The 21532-nt window shown below is 36.3% G+C and overlaps 1 protein-coding gene across 2 annotated transcripts in view; it reads left to right on the top strand.

The window, feature by feature from the left end:
• Positions 1 to 21532, top strand: part of RNGTT (RNA guanylyltransferase and 5'-phosphatase) — a 172097-nt gene that overhangs the window by 42785 nt on the left and 107780 nt on the right. For both annotated transcript variants that reach the window (XM_030236035.2, XM_050972484.1), the window contains exons 9-10: positions 260 to 395; positions 6906 to 6977. In XM_030236035.2, coding sequence (XP_030091895.2) covers positions 260 to 395; positions 6906 to 6977 — 208 coding nt within the window. The remainder of the gene's footprint in view (positions 1 to 259; positions 396 to 6905; positions 6978 to 21532) is intronic.

Raw genomic sequence — 21532 nt, forward strand, 5'->3', positions numbered from 1 at the left:
TGGGAAGAAAAACACCATAAATCCAAATGTCCCCTCCTTCTCCTCCTTCTCCCATTTTTTATTGCTGAGGACAGCATCATATAGTTTGCGATATCCCTTTGGTTAGTTTGCAGGTTTAAACTTCTAATGTAAAAAAGTACTTTTAAAATATTTTTTAAAATGATATCTGTCATGATTACTTAACAATTAATATAAAACAAAATAATAGAGATTTTGAGGATATACCTGTAATTATAATATCTTAACACTGCCTTTGCAGGTATATGATGCTGATTGATGGCAAGAATGAAGTTTATATGATTGATAGAGACAACTCCATTTTTCACGTATCCAACCTGGAATTTCCGTTTCGTAAAGATCTTCGCACACATCTAACAAACACTCTTCTAGATGGGGTAAGGAGCATACTGTATAATTATTGTAACTATTTCAGTGCTGTTTGCTTTTGTTCATAAACAGGGCAATTTTTTAGGTCTGGATCGGTGAATCATAGGATTTTAGGAGGAATATAAGTTCAGTCAGTGGCTGAATGTGGGAGTTTCATTTTGTAAGAAATTACTTACCTACAGAATAGGACTGATGACTGCTCTGGGGGGAGCTGTTTGTCTTTGAAATAAAACAAGGTATTGTGATGACATTCTCTAAATATGAGAAAAGGCTTGAAGAAAATCTAAAAAATTATTGCAGAACTTATCTCTCACTACAGCTTTATGTTTTGAAATAGTAAACATGGTCAATTTTATACAGCTTATGGAAATACTTCTAAAATATAATAAAATTTTCATGATGTTTTGATACACTTTTGTGAATTGATGTCTTTGTTTCTGTCACCTTTATTTTCAGCTGATCTGAATTTTTGAATGATTTAGAAATGGCTTAGTTATAGTTGTTTAAGGCTAAAACATTTCTAAGTTGCTATGCTAATTTAAATTATGTAAACTTGCTAATGAACTTTTTGAGCCAGTTGTAAAACAAGCTGCAAAACATATGGATTTGTGTATTTGGAGGCTGGGCTGGACTATTGGTGGCAAACTTTTCACAACTGTAGCCACAAGAGGAAATGATATCTTTCTTGACTGTCCCATTTCACATGACTGAGAGAATTTCACTAGCTCTTACACTAATAGATCAATGCAGTTTCCTTTCATGTTTCACTACTATTGGAGACTCTACATTGCTGTAACTCCTGCTTGATGAAGTATTTTTGTACCTGAGCTGGCTTCCATATTGATCCTCTGAACCCTATTGCACTTCTTAGCCATATTGTCTTTATTAACTTTCTTTCCTTTCTCAGGCCCTTGTTGTCAGTATTCTACTTTAAATGTCACTTCTGTGAATGATGTGTCTTACTGAGCACACATTTACATGTGAAGTGTGTATAAATTGAATCTGTGAGGATAATTACTGCAAGGAAGGATGTACTGTCTCAGGGACAGAGAAGCAGATAATGGAATATTTTCCACCACCTCTGCTTCATTGAAAAATTGAGAGCATAATGCAAGAAATGCCATGCTGTCAGCTAAGAAGTGGTTGCACAAGCTGTCGTGTGTGGTAGGAGCCTCTTCAGCCAGGCAGCTTCTGAATGATATACATATTATTCTTGATGACATACATTAGGTTCCATGCTTTTGAGATAAAAAGCCTGGTATTGCTGTTTTTTCCCCCTGCTACTTCTAAGGCTCTTGAGAAAGTAATGACTTGCTAGTGTCCTTAGGTGTTCTTGAGGGAAATAGCTGCTCTTTCATTTGTTTGTTTAATTTTTGTCTTTATTTCAAATAGATGTTTTAGTGAAGGTGGCTGATATGTGTATGGTGGAATATGGGGATATTGAGATAAGTGCATAATGTAGCTGTGGGGCATGGAAGAAGGTCTCTGATCTGGTGTGTTGTGTTCCCCAGATTAATAGTTTAAGTCTCTTAAGAATGACTGAAGTTCTCTCAGGTACCCAGGGCATGAACTATGACTTTGCTTAATTTGTTGTTCTGTAAAAGTTTGACTGTTAATAGTGCATTTTGGTGTTTTACTTCATTGGAATAAAATCAGTCTTAGTAAGTTTTTTTTTTTTTTCCTTCCCACATTATTTTTTAATAAAGTGAAAAGCAAAGTGACATGAAATGAATAAATACTGATTGAATGAAGTACCCTGAGATAGAACTAAAACCTTTCAATAGATAAATACTTTTCATAGTACAGATTTCTAAATTTGTTTTGGTACGGTCAGTTAAATAAAAAGATGCTGCTGGAATTTTTCATTTTTCAGTTGAAATTCCTTTAACAAGTATGAGGATAAGACTTGCCTATTATTTGAAGCATCAGAAGACTTAACTTTGTAATTGAATATTTGTCTAATGTTGATGCCAAATGAAAATTTCCATGAATGATCCTTTACTCTCGACATATGCATGATTGATTTTGTTTTATTTTTTAAATCCATGGGAAGAAGTTGGCTTTTTCTCTTAACATATTTTGCTAATTAGTTCTTGAAGGGCTGTTGAAATTAATTATTTAGTTACAGGCTGAATTAGTTCATACTTCCTGTCCTTGAAGTTACTTTCTCTCTATCAGGGAATGAAAGTATAGATTGAAGTGGTCCAACTGGTATTGCTTTAGAGTATTCTTAAAAATATGAGAAAAAAGGAAACAGAAAACAAAAATATCAGTGTCATAGCAAACAACTACTGGTTTTAAAAATACAAAAGATTAATATCCCCCTAACGTTATTTAAAATGACAGTATACATGAAACTTTCATAAAGGCAATTTCCTTGCATTCAGGGATCTCTTAACTTGCTTTAAGGCCTCTGGTGTGAGCCTTTCATGTGGTTGTCTTTGAGAATTTCATTTGTGGTTCAGTTCGGGCTGAAATTACTTGTAAACAGTTCTTATGTGATCAGTGATGTCTTGGGTGATGACAGATCTGCAACACTCCGTGCTCATCTTTGAGCTCCTCCCAAGCTTTTCAGTTGCAATTGTTCTCCTGTCATGGAAGAAAGTTTTCTGCAAAGCTCATTAAAACTAATTTAAATTTCACCTACAGGTGACTAGTATGACTTATTCCTTTAGAAGCCAAGTGTTTTGCATCCATAGTGCTATCTGAGGGAATGCACTGAGTTTTGTTCAAATGTTTTGGCTGTCATGCAGAAAAGCTAAATAGCTATTTTCAGGAGCTTTCTTGGCATTCTGCTTAGCTTTGGAACAGTTGAGTAGAAAATGCAGAGTCATCCTTAAGCTTGGAGTAACTTTTACTTAGTTTTAATACAATTTTTTAAACTATTTTATTTTTATATAAAATACTGTTTACACTTCAAGACTTAAGAGGGCCAAGAACTCCATAAATGGAGAGCGAGATAAAGATGCATTTATGTTTTTATATCAGGAGAGACCTTATCTATTTGTAAGCTGTCTCATAAATTGCAGAACTTAAAATTTTTTGAGTTTGTGAAAGCTGGTGCAAAATAGATTTATGCAAAATAGACTTAAGAAAAAGGCAAGAAACAAAAACTGTTTTAATTCCCGAAATACAGCAGTGACTAGAATTGTGTTAAAGGCAAATGAATAAAGGATTAAGAAAAGGCACAGGAGAAAAAGGAAAAACAAACAGATATATTATTAGATCTGATTCCATAGTCTATGTCAACAAAAAAATACATTCTGCAAGTGGCTGGTAAAATAGGTTCTTTTGCTTTTTGATTGAATTTTGGATTATTTTAAATCTAACTTACTCTCTAGGGATGTGATTCAAGGAAAAAAGCCCATGAGCTCTCAGTCCAGCATTGTTCATTGTTCTCCTGGTACTTGTCCAGCAAAAAGCTCTTAGCACTCTTGCAGGTCTAATATACTGCACAACTGTGCTTTGCAGCACCACAGGATTGAGGAGAATAACACCAGCACAGTGTTGCCAAGTTATATTGCATTAATTGAACACTGGTCCTTGTTCTTCAGGCCCGTGGGTTAAGTGGATACCTTAACCAGCAGCTAATGGACAAGTGCCAATAGCAGAGGTAGCTTTGAAACACACAATGCTGGCTGTAAATCTGCATGGAGTCTGTAGAAGGAGCTGCATGGATGCAGGTGTGCCTTATGGATAATGTTATATTAACATGTCATGTGAGTGGATTTGGGTTTAAGTTTTTAGTTATCTGAAAATTGGCTTAAATATATTCTTAGCAGGTTATTGCTCAGGTCAGAACGAGGGAGTTTAATTGTGGTCATTTCTCAAATACTACATTTTCCCATCTCCTCTGAAGTTGTCTCTGGGGTCTATTCCCTGGTGTATTTTTCAATTCTGATAATTTCAGGGAAGATTCTGAAATCAGACTGTAAAATAATGATGTGTTAGAGCATTTCTAATCTGAACCATTCCTATGCTCACTTTACAGCTTTTGCCTTATGACAGTTGTATTGGCGTAACTAATGGAGCAGGGAATGTTGTTGTCATGATGGAGATGAGCAGTGCAGGAATTTGTCATCTCATCTTCTAAGGCATATTGTGCTATTGTTTTTTGCTCTGGTAGCTGGGATTTCAGTCAGGCTGTCAAAGAGAACAGGAGGCAGGGGAAGAATAAAAGAAGGGAGTAAATGAGGAAAAAGGCTTGTTTGATCAGTAATAGAATAAAAATGTTTACATGTCTGAAGTAGAGAAAAAGTTAAAAATAAACACTTCAAAGGATGTTTAAAAACAGTTCTTGGTCCTCTTTGTTGTATTTTTTAATCCTTCTTAAACTGAATATGCAGAGATTCAGATTTTTAAAATTAGGCATAAAATCTTGTAATATCAGGCATTGAAATGTTTTCAGGGTTTTGCATACAAATGCTAGCTTTGCATCAAAGCTGAGGTTTTGAATATGCATACTGCAAAAGGGAGGCCTTAAACCCTAAGTATGTGCTCAATTAAATGTGTTCTAAAAAAGTTGCTTCACCTACCAGTTGAGCCCAGAATGAAAAACAACGTCATTCTTTTGTTTCAGTGTTACTTTGTTATTTGTTTCACCTGATTACTATCAGGAATTTCAGGTGGGGTTTTTTATCCTGGGGTTTTTTTTTTCCCCTTGCATTATATCTTTACACCTTCTTCCAAGTTTGCATATCATGCCTTCTGTCTCTTGAGTTGTACCCATCTGTTCTTGTAGTTAGTTATAACATTTGTTGTCAAAGAAGGCATTGCAGCCTTGTGTCTGCTGTTCCTTTGAGAGGTCACCAGTGTCCTACCTAAATACTGGACACTAGCAGAATAGCATTTTGTTACATCACTTCTATGTAGACCTTTTTTGCACATGCTATTTAAAAGTCCCTGTGACTAAATTTTTACAGGGAATATATTGCAATATTGCAAAAGAATAGTTTTCACTAATTGGATTAATGTTTTTTAAATTTTAAATTTTAAAAAAGAAATTATGTGGAATGATGTGCAAGGTCAATTTAGGGAGTCATTCGCAACACCTGTGAATGCCGCACATGGCTTGAAATCCCAGTCTCCATCTCAGTACTATGTTCACAGAGGATGAAATTCCAAAATACTAAGTAGGTAACTAAGTTTTCCCAGTAGTTTTTGGGAACAACATGTTCATATCTTCTAGTTTAGTTTTTAACGCTTCAAGCTTTATGTTTGCTGTAAACCAAATCTATGTTTTTACAACTGAACTGCTTGCTTATTTTTCAAAGCGAATTGTGGTTAGATGCTAGGTATAACTCAAGAATCTTGTTATGTTGTACGGACTGAAAATTAATCTTACATGAATCAATCATACTTTTTGGGTTTATTTTGTGGAATCTATGGATTCAGAGAGAAATTAAAAGGTTGTAAGACATAAAACAAGACATAGCAAGACACTAAACAAAAATAGAGTTGATGTATTGTTCTTTTTTTGGAATAATTCTTGAACTCCTGATTTTGTTTTCATCATGTCATAGTGAACTGTTTTCATGTTTTTCAGTTGTTTTGTCTTGTTTGTGTGAACTTGGAATTTTAACTTTTAAGTTTTTTTTTTAATTAAAAAAATCTGTAGCTGATGTAACTTATTAGCCAAGAATCAGGTAGGGGAGGGAGGTAGGGAGAAGATGGGTTTGGAGAAGTGGTTATTTCAGAGTTGTCTTTGGAAAAGATCTACCAGTGGATGGTTGTTATCATTTTCAGTCTTCATTGTTGATTCATCAAACTCTGTATACTATGTCTAATTCCTGTCATAGGAAGCCTGAGTTACAGAGGTAGCACCACCATGTAAGGTGTATGTATTTTTGCATGTATCTTTAAGTTCAGAAAACACACTTGTGTTTGGATGTTGGTCAATAATGTTTTTTCCCTACCTGGCCTGTTTTCAATCGGATTTGTTGGTACATATTGAGTGTTAGCTGACTTCATGTGGTGCAGAGAGTGTCTGTGATACTTCTGTCTGAAGGAGCCGTCCTGATTACTCACAGTGCAACAGCGTTCAAGCAAATTGCAGCTCCCAGTGCTGCCTAGGACACTTTTAAAATTAAAAGATCCAACCTGAACATAGACAATGAATGTGATTGCTTGTTTTTTTCACTTCCTCACTGTTGGGCTTCTGACTGTGGGCAAGATTTCCAGTAGTGCTTGGCTGGCTTAGGATCACAGTTCTTACTGAGGTTTCTAAAACTCATTATTCACTTAAGATTTTGAAAGCTGTGGAGAAACTAAGGTTGCAAATCTGAATGGGAAGCCCTAGCACAGCCTCCTGGAGTTTGTTTTGTTGAATGCTTAATGAGAGACTTTTACGACCACAATAATATTTTTATAATCTTGACCTGTTGTAAAATTTTTTTTGTAAGAAAGACGTGGCTGGTGTTTGCATCATGCTTGCAGGTATATGCACTAAGTATAAATGTGTCAGCATTCTTCTTCTGTATTTATGGAAAAAATGCCAATGCTTTCTCTTTTCTTTTAAGGAAATGATCATCGACAAGGTTAATGGACAGGTTGTGCCTCGGTACTTGATATATGACATTATTAAGTTTAATGTAAGTACTTTCAGTTTTATTACTTATCACTAGTTATTAATTCTTACTTCAATTTTAATATTTTTTTATATAAGTAAGAGCTTCAGAGTAAATATAAACACCAAAATTATTTGAGTATTTTGCATCTTGATAACAAGCGATGTATCAGAATTTAGATTGAAAGCAGCCTTATGATACATGTTGATTTATTTCCACTTGCTCAAGAAAAAATGGCCATATAAAACAGTCTGCTAGACACTTGGAAAATTTCCCATTTCTACAGCATGTTTGAACTATTTATGCAGTGAAACCAAGAGGGGATGGAGGAGTCAGCCTGGTTTATCTGTTACCAGAGCTTCACAGTACTTGTTAGGCTGCTCTGTCAACTCCTTCTCAAATTTTTGTTTGAAACCAGGCAACTGGTCCTCTGCTAAGTCCTCAACAGCAGGGTCTCCTGATGGCACAGGCTGTAGGGAAAATGTATAATGAGGAAATATATTGCAGAAGTTGTGGAAACGGAGAATAGAGTGTAGGAATAAAATCATTGGGATCACAAGAGCTGTTAAACAGTACTGGAAATAGGAAAATTGTTTTCTATGAAATCAGCTTTCATAAACAGTAAAGGTTTGAATATCTCCAAGGGGCTCTTGCTGGTGTCATTTACAGACGTTTTTTGTTGTTGTTTTCTTCATAGTAGCCCATATGGTATTGTGTTTTGGATTTGCAAATCAGCATGGAATAGTGCTGATAACACAGGGATGTTCTCTGTTATTGCTGAGCAGCACTTGCACGGCTTCAAGCCCTTTTCTATTTCACCCTACTGCACCAGTGAGAAGCTTGGTGTGCACAAGGAGTAGGGAAGGGGACACAGCCGGGACAGCTGACTCCAACTGACCAAAGGGACATTTCTTGGCATGTGGTGTTGTAACTGTGCATATCAAGCTGGGGGAAGAAGGATGTTTGTAGTGGTGGAGTTTGTCTTCCCATATGTGTGATGGAGCCCTGCTGCCCTGAGGATGGCTGAACACCTGCCTGCTTATGGGAGGTGATGAATGGCTTCATTGATCTGCTTTTTTTGCATGTGCAGCTTTTGCTATAGCTTTAAAACTCTCTTTATCTCATACCCTGTGTTTTCTCACTTATACCCTTTTGATTCTTTCTCCCCATGTTATTCCAGGGGAGTTAGTGGCTGCGGAAGGCTTAGCACCTACTGTAGTTAAACCACAACAATGTGTTCAATGTAGTCAAAATAGCCCATGGAGAAAACACTAGTGTCTGTTAATGCTTCTGGAAAAACAAAATTATTGTTTCAGTGCACCTAACGGGACAGAAGCAATATTAGTAAGCCACAGGACATTTCAGCCTTTCTAACACTACAGTTGACTCTTCCAGTCTTGAGTAAGGTACTACTCACCTCAGTCACTCAGTGTAAGTGGGAATTGCAAGTGTAGGCATGGTACCAGTCACCAGAAATTACTTGGGTATTCTTGGAAGCATAGTCATACTGTGACTTAGGACAGCTGCTTTTAAAAGGAGTTGTTTGTGGGGAAGATGTGTTAGATTAGGACTAGATGCTTTTTGTTAACACATTTTAATTCTGTATCTGGATGTCCTTTCGTTAGCCTTTTCTGAAAAGTAGGTGTTAGTTTCCTGAATCCCTCCTACCATGAAGACTTTTCCCTAAGCAAGATTTCCATGCACTCTTCTAAAAAACACAGACTTCTATAACCACTCATGGTTCTCATTTTTTTCTTTACATTTTCTTAACTGCTGCTCCACCTGTGGTTCCATGTTTATTAACCTTCATGTCTTGCCTTCTCTCTGCTCTCCTTTTGAGTCCAACCTGCCATTCACTGCTGTTTTATTTCCTTTGAGGTAAACATGTAATGTTAGAAGTGTACAGTCATTCAGTTTGGAATGTGCATATAAAAGTAAAAAATAACACTTTTCAAAACTCGTAATTATTTTGGTTAAGCTTTGTTTTGTGGTGGAAGGGGAGGATCCCTCATTTGTAGTGAAGTGTCTGGACTTAACATGATGAATCCCCCTTGGCAAACAGGAAAAATGATTAGTAGGTTTCCAGAGGATTGTCAGTGTTTAGGAAAAGTCTTCTTTTGGGCAGTGTTTGGTTTTGTTTGTTTTTTAAGTGCTGTGGGAATGAGAGGAGGAGCTGGTTACCATGTAATACTTTTTTAAAGTCAAGGACAAATTAAGATAATGTTATCAGTATGAGTACAAGCCGGGCTTTAGCTGCAAGAAGTCATTAACAGTGGCCCTACTATAAAAATTAAAAAGCACAGCTGTTTTTTAGGTTAATTTTAGAAGCTTAATTATAAAAATGGGCACCCAAGGTTTTTTGTCTTGGCAAGAAATGATCAACTGAATTTTATCACCAAGAGGGGTAAATGTAATATAACTTGTAAATGGCAAGAAAGAGTAAGTTCCTATTTAAGTTGTGTAAGTTAGGTTTTTGTTAATTTTTTTAGTAGATCTTCAAATAAAATAATTGCACAAGGTACCGGTCCTGTTCAAAACCAGAGCGTTCCTCCCTACCATCCAAACAAACAACCCCCCATTCCAAAAATTCCGCAAAACAGAGATTGCTCTGGAATTTGGCACTTTGTTTTGATCTGGAAAGCAGTTGAGTCGTGAAGGTGAATGATGGAGTTACTGTATTGTAACATCATGAGTTACAGGATTTACAGGATTTCCCCTGTCTCACCCTCCACAGGACTCAGCTTACTCTGCTCTGGGAGATGCAGCTTGGCAGCTGGGGAAATGCACATTCAAACCCCATTGATAAACACCTTTGCTCAGGCAAACCTCATCTTTTAATCAGGTCTCCTGAACGAAGATATTTTTAGCTGAGCTTGTTCTCAAATGCTTGACCTATTTTGCTAGCTAAGCATTGCAGAGTTTTCTGGCTTTGTCAGAATATTTCTTCGGAAATGTTGCATTCATAATGCAGAGAAAGTGAGTGGATAAGCACCTACCTATTACAGATTTTAATCCATGTTGTTATTGGTGAGGCTTATTGTTATTTACTTTTTGATTTTGCTGTAGTGTGTCAGGAAGAAACTCTAGCAGCATTCTAGAAAGAAACAAAGGGAACTAAGACTGATTGAAATACACAGTGTGTATTTGGCAATAGATGTCTATACAGGAAAGTCTGAAGACGAAGGGAACATAAAAATTTAGTTTCAATGGTTGGGAGAAACCTATACTTGAGCTCTTGAGCAAAACATGTCAGTTGGTTTGGTTGTCTTTTTCCATGCTAAGCTTTGTATTGAATTCTGATGCTTATCGTGTATAGCTGCTGCAAAAGTCTGTCTTCAAGGATGCTGATGGAACCCTTTGACTATTTCTTTTAGTTACTGTTTCTGTGACATCTAGTTTCTAAAAGCTTGTAACACATCCCATTTTGTTGCAAGAGATATTCATGTCAAGAAAAATGATTCTTCAGATTTAAAAACATTTTTTATTGTAATTTTCTTCAGTCTGAAGCATGGCATTGATTGTTATTAATAGCACCTCAAAATATGACATTGCTGTCTCACTGCTTTCATCTCACCTGCTAAAATCAAATTCATAGAAAGAAAGCTGTATCCTAGTGAAATAAGCGTGCCATTGACCTTTGGGAGCTCCACACACAAGAAATCTGGATTTTTCACATTCCTCTGAACATAAAAGGCTAATAGGACCCAACCCTCCTTATGGTGTTTGGTGTTAATGAGTACAGAGCTAAATCCCTGCAGTGCATGTTGCTTTTCAGCTTCTTGATTTGTGTCTGTATGTGGTTGAGTCCATCATTGTAGTAACTGCAGCTGTATAGCTGCAATTTCAAATTTGGTAGATAATTTGGTGGATAATTCTAATATAACAGAGGAAGCTGATGTAGAAAAATTAATGGCCCCAGAAGCAAATGTAGGCAAATGCAAATCCCTTTTCATCTGAAACAGTCCACAAAAGAATGTGCCTTTGTTCTTCTGTTATCTTGGAGACAGGTCTTCCTAAAAAACCTTGTTTTGAGAAGCTTTTTCTTAGATGATATTCAGTAGCTACTTGTAAATGTATGGACACTAAACTTAAGCAACTATTTTTTTCCTTAGTTAAGTAACAAACATTAACACTGGCATGATGTAGGATCTAATTAATGCATTCTTAGCAAAGATGCTGAAAATGAGTACAACTTTCCTTTTCCTTTCTAACCCTGGCCTTTAAATTCCTAAACTCTAGCCAAGTTTTTGTGAGACCAGATTGCAATGGTAAGAATAGACTGAATGCTTGAAAAAGAATAATTATTTAAATGCTTAGAAAGGAGATAGAATTTTGATTAAATTTGCTAATAAGTTGTGCATTGAATTAAGTAAAGATCAAGATTTCTTTGGTTGTCATTATGTGTAGCAATGCTGTTGCTATTGTTAAAATTTGTCATGGTAAACAGATATGCTGGTCGTAAATCCTGCCCACAGCCAATGTGCTTATTGAATTAATGCATGAAAAATGTTTGTTTTAAATCCCTGTAAAACATTACAGTGTCTGACTTTTCTGTTACAAACCTCATTTTAAAGCAATGTAAGGCTCACAGTCTATGCTATCTCTCACCTATTAGCCTATTAACCTTATCTTTAACTTGCACTGTGAAAGAGGGCACAATTTAGAGATGCAAGTGTTTAATTGCATCTCTTCTGTGACAAGTGCACCTGGCTTCCAGTCACCCTTCTGCCCTTAATTTTGATTCTGAATTATTTTCAAATGGTATCACCTGAAAATACTTTAACGTTTACATTTAAAACATTTAAATATTTAAAATGCTTTTGTTTCTAACAGTTCCAATAGTACTCTGGAAAGTAATTGCGCTATGGGTATGTTTGCTCTTGCACCCTTTAGATTATTTCTTGTGAAGACTTACCTAACAAACACCCAAATGCTTGTACTGGTGCTTGTGCTGTGTGTTGTGTTCTCAATATGTATCACCTCATTCCTTCATGGCTCAGGGCTGCCTGGTAAATGAAATATAGACCATCCACTCAGTCCTGTCTTGCTTTACTTTCTGCTGTTCAGTCTGGAAGAGGTGCATTAAGTTTACTTTTTCTTCCTCCTCCAGTTTTTAAGGTGCTGTTTATTGAGAGCAAGGGCAGCCTGGCCAGATAATGCATTTGAATATTCTGAAATTACAAAAGGGCAGCATTACAGTATAAGAAGAGCAAAAGATGGTGGCTTATAGGATGGAGAATCAACAGAGTAAGGGAGTGATGCTGCAGATGCTTTTGGGTCTGTGAAGTAGGATTGATGTATCATAGCTAGTTGTCCTTTTAAAGTCTTTCTTGCCTTATTCCCCTTCCCTGTTAATCACCTTTTCTCTATCATTAAAAACACCACAATTTGAAAATCTTCTTATTTCTTTGGTAAACTTTCAGACACCTACCTTGTGCTTGCTTCAGTTTTACTCCTTGTATTTCAGTAAAGTGCACGGCAACTGAAAAGTAGCATTTCTCTTAGTTTTTGCATCACTTTTAAAAAAAATTTCTCCTTTGCTATGATGCATGCAAAATTTAGATTGTTGTTGAAGAGTGATAATTAGTACAGGCTGACCAGGATATATTTGCTGTTTTCATGCTCTTATTTTTTCATCTAACAAGCTACTTGTTGTTGGGGACCATTCTCTAGTGTTGTAATTAGCTTGAAGCTTGACTATTTTACTTGCTGGTTAGATTATGAAAAAAAACCCCAACCATTTATTTCTTTCTTTCCCTTACATCTATTACTTTTATCCTCCTTTTCCCAACACAGGGGCTCTATGGATTACAGTGAAGGTGGTTTGTTTTCCATATTTTCCAAAATAAGGCTTAATAAAATATTATATAAAAGTGAAAGGCAGTTAATTAAATTCTATCACGCCTGCTTTATTCTCAGAATATAAGTGTTCTTATACCTCAACATAAAGCATGTCTCACCAGGAACTTTTTGAATGGCAGATTATCACTAATTGTCAGAGGAAGAGACACAGTGTTGCTCCTGGGAGAGGGATACAGGACAAGTAGTTCTCCAAGAGTAGCTTTAGAAGTTACCAGGATACTAAATCCTTTATGTTTTTAAGGTGTTTTTGTCTTTGTTGTCTGTACTCTTACTTGCTTACCCTGATGTGATACTTTTTCAGCAAACCGTGAAAATTGCTGTAAAAAAATACAAAGTCACACCTGAAAGTTTAAGTTGGGTTGTAAATGAAAATACTGAGATATTTTAAACCTGAAATACAATTTGGAGAATAAAGTCCAAACCCAATTTTTTTGTTCTTCGGAGGATTCCTTAAAGAGCTTTTCTCAGTATCTTTGTTAAACAATTTTCTGCTTCTCATGATTCGAACCTTTAAAACCCCTCACTTTTTATCTGCAGTATCTTTTTTTCTTCTTACACTACAGAAACTTATGATTAAATAGAAAAACTGTGTCCTTCAGCTCACAGTTTGTGACAGTCATTCCCATAGGTACTGCCAAGTGGACTTAAATCCAGCTTCTGTCTCAAGCAAATATTCAGATCTCTCAAATATGTGGCAGTAATCACAGCTGAAGTGGAAGGTGTGAAAAACTTTTCAGTGAGGCAGGTTTTCCAGTTGCATTATCATGTCCAGTTTTCTAATTACTGGCAATGAAGTCTTAAACAGGTCTTTTCTTGTCCAACATATTTCAAAACAAAAATCTATAGGCAAAATAGAGTATTGGGCAAATGTCATATGGAAGCAGTGAGCGTGTTCCAATGTTTTAATGTCTTATTTCCCTAACTTAGTTTTAATTACTCCTTTTTTGCAATTAATCTAGCAACAATATTTCATTTTTTTTCAGCTTTCTCCCAGTTTCTTTCCATATTCTTCCTGTTTCTTGGGGAAAATAACTAAAGAAAAAGAAATAATCATAATTAATCAGAAGGATGTAGCAAATATAATAACTGTATATTTCAGGATTGGTTTTATGAAGGTTGAAAGCAGGACCTCACTAGTATTTTCTTTTTCATGCCTAATTAGGAGAGAATTGGGATTATTCAGTCTGAAGGAGAGAAGGCTTAGTGGACACATTATTGCAGCCTTCCACTACCTGAAGGGAGCCTAGAACAGATCTGGAGAGGGACTTTCCACAGGGGCCTGTAGTGATAGAACTATGGGGAATGGATTTAAACTGGAAGTGGGCAGGTTTAGATGAGATAATTGGAAGAAATTTTTCGCTGTGAGCTTCGTGAGGCACTGGAGCAGGTTGCCCAGAGAAGTTGTGGATACCCCATCCCTAGAATGTTCAAGGCCAGGCTGGATGGGGCTTTGAGCCACCTGGTCTAGTGAAAGTGTCCCAGCCCAAGGCAGGGGATGGAACTGGATGATCTCATTAGTCCCTTCAAACCCACACCATTCTATGACTCTAACAAGTTTGAATATCCTGAGTCCTGAGTCTCCTGCTGTGGTCTAGGAGAGAATGTGAATTCTATATTTTCTTCCTTTTTAGAATATTTCTCTTATTTAACATAAATATGAAGAATACCACTTTCTCTTGAAATGAGTATTCCATTTTCAGTGTTTCTTACTCATAAGCTAACCATGTACACAAAGAACTAGATATCTAAAGACAGATTGTGTACTGAAATGATAGATATTTGCAAGTCTTCAGGTGTTACAAGCTGATACTTAATTTTTAGTTCTATCATGGTTTAGGCAATGTAGGTGGTTCCTTTTCTAAAATAGTAGTTGTGAATAAGTACTGATTGTTACTATTTCCCCCCTTGTTTCTAGTTTTCACAAGACTTCATACTAACTGTACTAGACAGTCTTATTTTAAATACCATGAAGTGATTTATATTCTAAAAACACTAGTGCCACAATCTTTTCAAGTATGAAATGGCTTGAATAATGTTTTTAAGATGAAGGAATTTTCCCACGGTTCTTTAATTCACTGCAGTGATAACTCTTTCTCAAAGACAACTGTATAAAAACCCAGCAATAGCTATTCCTATGAAGAGTCATTGTGAATGGCTGATAGAAAGGAAGAAAATGTGAGGAGAGTAGAAGCAGAAAGAGAAAATATTGACTGCAACAGATACTAGGTGGTCCAATTAAGTATGGAGGTAAGAATACCTCTGTACTACATGCAACACAAGCACTAGGAAAAATAATTAGAAAAAACAGAAGCAGTAAAATCCTGTGTTTGACTTTGAAGATAGTCTAAATCCAGTGTAAAATAAATTATTAAAACTTATATTCCCATATGCAGTCTTTTTGTGTATAAATATCCCATGGTGATAATGATGCATCTATTTTATAATTAGGGTTTTTTAGAACTATGATTTTTTTCTTCTGTAATTGAAGTGGGAAGTTCATCTACTCAAATTACCTGAGGGGAGGCAAATAGTCTAGACAGAACAGGATTCCTTTTCGTTTTCATAATTTACGTCCCAGTAAAATCCCCTTATTGAGTTCTGGTTTTGAGGGCTCAGAAGGATTTCTAAATGAAGTCACTGTACATGCAATCAATGAATTTGACTGAGTTGTCTGTTCTCTGAGAATAGCAACTACTAAGCTTTCAGTGCCTAACTGGAGCTTTGTTTTCAAAAGGGAGGGCTTAGGTGTTCATCTGTGCTAGATGCTTGTTTCCATAATTCTGCCTCTTTATTGCCCAGTATTGGTGATGAGAATCATAATTCAGTCAATTCAACTGATTGTAAATATTCTGCTTTGTATATGTTACCTCTATACTGGTGGTGCAAATTTATCATCCAGTTGCAATTACAGAGTTTTATGGTTTTTATTGTGAATTTGTTTAAAGTTTTGAGCAATCTAAGAAGAGTAAGAGAGAGACCAATGTCTGGAGTACAATCTACTTTTTCTGTTTTGGTCATACCTGTTTAGTCACAGTTTTGACAGTCCTGCTGTTTTCTTCAAGTTATGTTTACTAATAAAAAAACCTCATGGAGCTATATTTGTATGTTCTGTTAGACCTTGGTGTCATCCTTTGGCTACTAACTTCTTTCCTTTGTACATTTTAAAATTTATTTTCAGTGATTATTTTTTAGGGAAATACCAGTAATTTAATATATGTCTCAAGCAATATTTTTAATAGGTCTGATTCTTCAAACCGTTTTTATTCTGTGGTAAATCAGAGCAGTATTCCATTGTAAAAAACAGCATCATATAAATTGTAATTATGTTCCTGGAGCACACTGGTTGTATTATTACAATTGAAACAGTATTTCCCATGCTGTACCTCATTTATGCTAAGACAAACTTTAGAAACCTTTTGAAACTGCTGAATTCCTTGCCCTTGTCATACATGTTTTGAATGTTTGAGTGAAAAAAGTTAGAAGACACCCAACATTTTAAAATTAGATAACTGCCAAAATTTTAAAATTAATTTTTAGATTCGATTGACTGTCGTGCCTTTTGTCTTTTCGAAATAAAGAACCTAAGGTATATAATCCTATAAAATTTTTCGTTTCCCTAATACTTTACTTTTAATTCTGCTTCAAAAAGAAAACTGCATAGGAAATGAAAAAAGCCTTTTAGACATTGAATATAGTAATAATCTTACTTGGAAACTCAAACTGCCTTTTAGATTATTTATTTATAAAGCTCTGTGTACAAAAAAAGCAGCTCTATAAAACCATGGTCAGAAGAAATATGTGCCAGATCATTAATATAAAACTAAAAATATTAGACTGTATGGTCTTCAGAAGTTGGGAGAACTAATAATGGGCTAATTGGGAAGACAGATGTCAGCTGTGGGTGCCTTGAATTGTCAGTATTAATGTTAAACAGAGGGTAGAATATCAGGCTGAGCTTATTCTTTATTCTTCTCTCAAAATCATTAAAGCTAAGACAGTTGTGGCATATGTTCTGCTCTGGCTCAGTAAGTGAAGATGTGCATGGTCGTATATCTGTGTGTGCTGAATTATTCATGTCTCAGGTACTGCTCTGGAGAAGCAAATGGATCATGCTTTGCTGGTGGGTACACTTCAGCCATATCTCATGGAAGAAAAGAATAAATATTCCCAGTTTATCCTGGCCAGTTTATCCTGGCCTATGCTGGTTATCAGCTGTGTGCAGAGGCCCAGGCATTATTCTTTTTACTATAGCTGCATTGCAGAAAAAAGCACATAAATACCAAAAATCAAAGATGAAGCACTTTTATGGAATTTGGTGCCTGTTTAGCATGGTGTGTTCACTGCATCCATCTAGGTAAAGGACTTTCTGTGTAAGGCTTATGAAACTTGCTGAGCTGTGGCCATGAGGTAACCTTGGAGACACAGGGGAAGGGAAACTCAAACGTGGATCCTCAGGGACCTTTCTCCTTGTGGAGAGAGGGGCAGGATGTGCTACGGAAATCAAGTTAGCCTCTTATCCCAGTCTCAGCCACTCCTGCCATCCTGCTGTATGTAGTGACCTGGGGTTTGAGTTCCTCACCTGATGTAGCATTAGGTTGTGACTTCAACACTGAGGTCTCTGTGAAGCGGGTAGAGGGCAGGAGCAAAGCCTGACGCTTGTCCAAATTCTTTCTTCTGGCATTCATTTGGAGCATTGTTGGAGGGGTTGGTCTTGTTGGGTGGGTGGGGTTTTTTTGGTGGTGGCATGTCACCGACATGTTTTATGAAAAATCCTTTACTTAGGATTTTTCCTCTCCTGAGAGCTGAGAGGCCTCAGGAACAAACTTTTAAACAATTCTTAAACAATTCGTAAACAATTCTTATCTGCTGCTGTGGAATGCAACAGGGGAGGTCTGTGATTGGCCCCGTCAGACTGTTTCCAATTAAGAGCCTATCACAGAACACCTGTCCAGCTGGTCTCGGTCTGAGAAGACTTTTCGTTTACACATTCCTTTTCTATTCTTAGCATAGCTTAGTAGTGAAATCCTTCTCTCTATTCTTTTAGTATAGTTTTTATATCTTATATATGATATAATAATAAATCAAGCCTTCTGATACATGGAGTCAACTTTCTCGTCTCTTCCCTCATCATGGGACCCCTGTGAATGGGGTAACAGTGGCATTTTTTTATTTTCTTTTTTTCCTATTTTTTTTTCTACTCTCCATTCAGCTAATAAATTGCCTTCCTCTGTCTGCTCAAGACAATGGATATTAAATGAGCTGCAGACCCTGTTTTTCAGTGTTTTTAAATCCATTTCTTTTTTGTGATTCTTATGTGACTTGTTAGGTATGATTTCTGTTGAGAAGTTAATTTGAAAAAACTGGAGTTTAAATTTAGAAATATTGAGTCCTGGGTGGATTTCAAAGTTCAGTAGAAATTTCATCTTACTTTTTGAAGTTGTGTGGAGGATGTTTTAACATCAAAACTATATTTTGCAAGCCCACTCCATGCTGTGACCTTAGTGCAAAGCACAGTTTCAACAGGTGAAGAAAGCTCAGCTGCGTGAGGAAGAGGTGTTGATTCAACAGATGACTCTTCTGTTAAGGCTTGTGTAAATGATATTTTGCTTTAGGATACATTTTATTTACAGTGAGAGAGAAGTGTAACTTTCTAGCATAGGTAGGAGATACATGCTACTTGTTAATTTTGTTTTACCCTTTGCTAACACACTTATTTTAGGTTAAAAATGTCTAGAACAGGAATTACCATTTTATGTATTTCATTAACTATGCTGTCAAGCAGTAGTGACCCTCATCCTTCTCAGATGAGTAAAAACCTACATATTGGAATAAGATATTAATTATCTGAATGCTTAAGTTAGTAAAACATCTGTATTGCCTAAAACATGCTATTACTTAATGCCTGGATTTAGGTTATATATGCATCAATGTCTTGGGTTTTGACAATTATTAAAAGTGTGCTTTATACCATAAATAATCTCTTCCTGGTTTTGTCAAGGTCTCTGAATTATTTTTGCAGCCTACGTTGCCCTCCTACTTATTTGCTAAAAGTTCAGAATTTTATCACTTCAGGATTTTGGCTATGTCTGGGATAAATGTGTTGTACATTAGCAACATTTTTTGTAATTATGGGAAATGTCTAATTCCAAAGAAAGAGCCACTCTCCTACAATATTGCTTTTATTTGGTATGTCCATGAGTTAAATTCAGTTACGTGCTAATTTTCTTATTGCTAATGTCCTGTGCTTTTGTAAGAATGAAATACTCTTTGACTTCTTAGTTTACTAGTCTGATGAAGAAGTAGCTTGGCAGCATTGTCAGTGTTTTCCTTTCTCATATGATCTTATGTCAACCTAGCTTTGACCTTTATTTGATGGAACCTAGTGGTAATATACCCTTCTACTTAACAAGCTTTAAAATAGAAATATATGAGTGGCAGAACTGCAGGAAATAATTAGTTCCAAGTAGATGAGAAAAGTGAAAGGAATATTTTAAGGAAAATAAAGTGATTCAGCTGGTTTATGGTGCATATGAAGTTGCCTCAGCTTTTAATTGAACTGGTTATGGATGGAAATATAAATCACTGTATAAAAACCATTTTTTGAAGGAGTCATTGTAAAAAAGCTTTCTAAATAACCTAACTGCTTATAGGCTTATTGGAAAATCAAATGTATGAAATATTAATTAGTTAATTTGCTCTTTCAGACCTACTAATAAAATGTGGCTGAGTGGGAAAGATACTATAGGGAAGAGAGCATGTGCACTAGATCTTGCTGAAATTTGCCTAGAGAATTATGGGGGTTCTTTGAAGTGATAAAATATATATATACACATTTCCCAGGAAAGAATTCTTCAATCAGTTCTTCAGTCAGTTGTTACAGGGGTTGAGATGTGTTTTCTGTGTTTCAATTACATGTACAAACCAGGGCAAGCTCAGTCACTGTATAGATGAGTACTCAAGTATGCTACACAGGGGGAGAAAAAAAGGAAGGAAAAAAGAAGGAAGGAACGATTGATTGATTGATTTTCCAACATTTTGTCTGAGGCACTCAAAAATCTGTAGATTGTGTGTCTGTATTCTGTGAGAAGTGAATGAAGAGTGAACCACTCTCTTGCCCCTTGGATTTTTCCATACTCTTAATTTTCCATTCATTTTAATGGCTCTTTACTGATAAGACCTTCATGTTTGAAAGGAGGACAACACTGAAGGCAGCATTACCAGCCAGCTAAGCTTTCTTCTTCACGAGCATGGATCAGTGAGCAGAGATTAGGAGACATTTCACCCATGATGTCTGCCACAGGCTTTGTGCAAGATGTGCTTCCCCACAGAGTGATGGTGGCTGTGCTGCCTGCTCTTATGTAGACTGAAGCAGAGTCCTAAAAGAAAGTGGTTGTGAGTTACGTGTGGTATGAGAGCAATACATAATTCTTGAAGCTGTTGCCATGAACAACTGGACTTATGATAGAGGTCTAGTAGGCTCTAATGCTAGCAAAGAAATACAAGACAAGCTTAATGCTGCTTTGGGAGCATGAAATGTCAAAGGTTTTGCTGAAAGCCAATATGACTTTGGAAAGAACTGATTAAATTCATGTTATTAGAAATAGGCACTCTGTTTTTCTCCTAATTGAGACACCTGTTCAGATACTACTTGCTCTCTTACCTTTGTATGCTTCATCAGAGTGTCATTTTGCCATTTTTGGTTTTGGCCTTCTTTCCAGTTGACCTGTTCAGATCTTCTCTGATGCATGTTGGAGCAGTGCTTTTTTCCTATGAGCTGCCTTTAGTGCAGGAGGTACCTGGTACCCAGTTCTTCTGCTGAGCTGTACTGCTGCCACTGATGATTTGAGTTCCATGTCTTCCCAGTTTCCTTTGCTCATTGCTTTCAATTTGTGAAGAATTCTGGTTTACAAGCAATTCTTATTCCCCTTGCCTACAGGGAATAAGCTCTGTGAGCTTGTTCCCTGTAGGCAAGGGAGGGCAAAGGAATGGGTTTTGAAAATTATTTTCTTGTGTGAATGGGGTGGCAAAATGAAGGATGATCTCATGTGAATAACTTTCTGTGCTTAATCACACTTGTAACAATGCAAATCTATGAGTTTTGTGTGTCATTGCTGTGAAAGTGACACCTCCGATTGAAACATGCTTTAGAATTTATTAGTTGACAGTTGCTTGTTTTGTCCCAGTGATATCCATAGCATGTTTTCCTCACCATCTAATGCTCAAAGTATAATGAACTCCATTACAAGCCGTTACTAATCTGACAAATGCGCATTTTGAATGCTCATACTGATCTGGTGCAATGCACCAAATGTAGAAAGAGCAATGTAAAGCTGCTGGTTTATTTCAGATCTTGAAAGGTCAGGATATGCTGCTGAGGCTTAGCGAAGGGTTTTACTGCCTTTTTGTGACTGAGCTCTCAAATATCTTGCAGGTTTTTGTAGCCATTGTTTATTGGCACAATTTCCAACTGCACCTATTTTTCTCTTTTCTATGGCAGAAAAATGAACATTAATTAATGTTTCTTTCAAGGCATAAATATGCTGTACTTGGAGCAAGGAGTTCACTTAAGTGTGTAAATCTCATGTGTTGCTTTGTCATTCAAAGTATTGTGAACAAAATTATCTAAATGACTTCAGAGGAAAGCTATGTGGAGAAGTATAGCTGTCATATAAAAGCCATAATTAGGGAGTATTTAAATTATTTTACTTAACTTCAAA

Source organism: Serinus canaria, chromosome 3 (genome assembly GCF_022539315.1).
Source record: "Serinus canaria isolate serCan28SL12 chromosome 3, serCan2020, whole genome shotgun sequence".
Classification (NCBI taxonomy): domain Eukaryota; kingdom Metazoa; phylum Chordata; class Aves; order Passeriformes; family Fringillidae; genus Serinus; species Serinus canaria.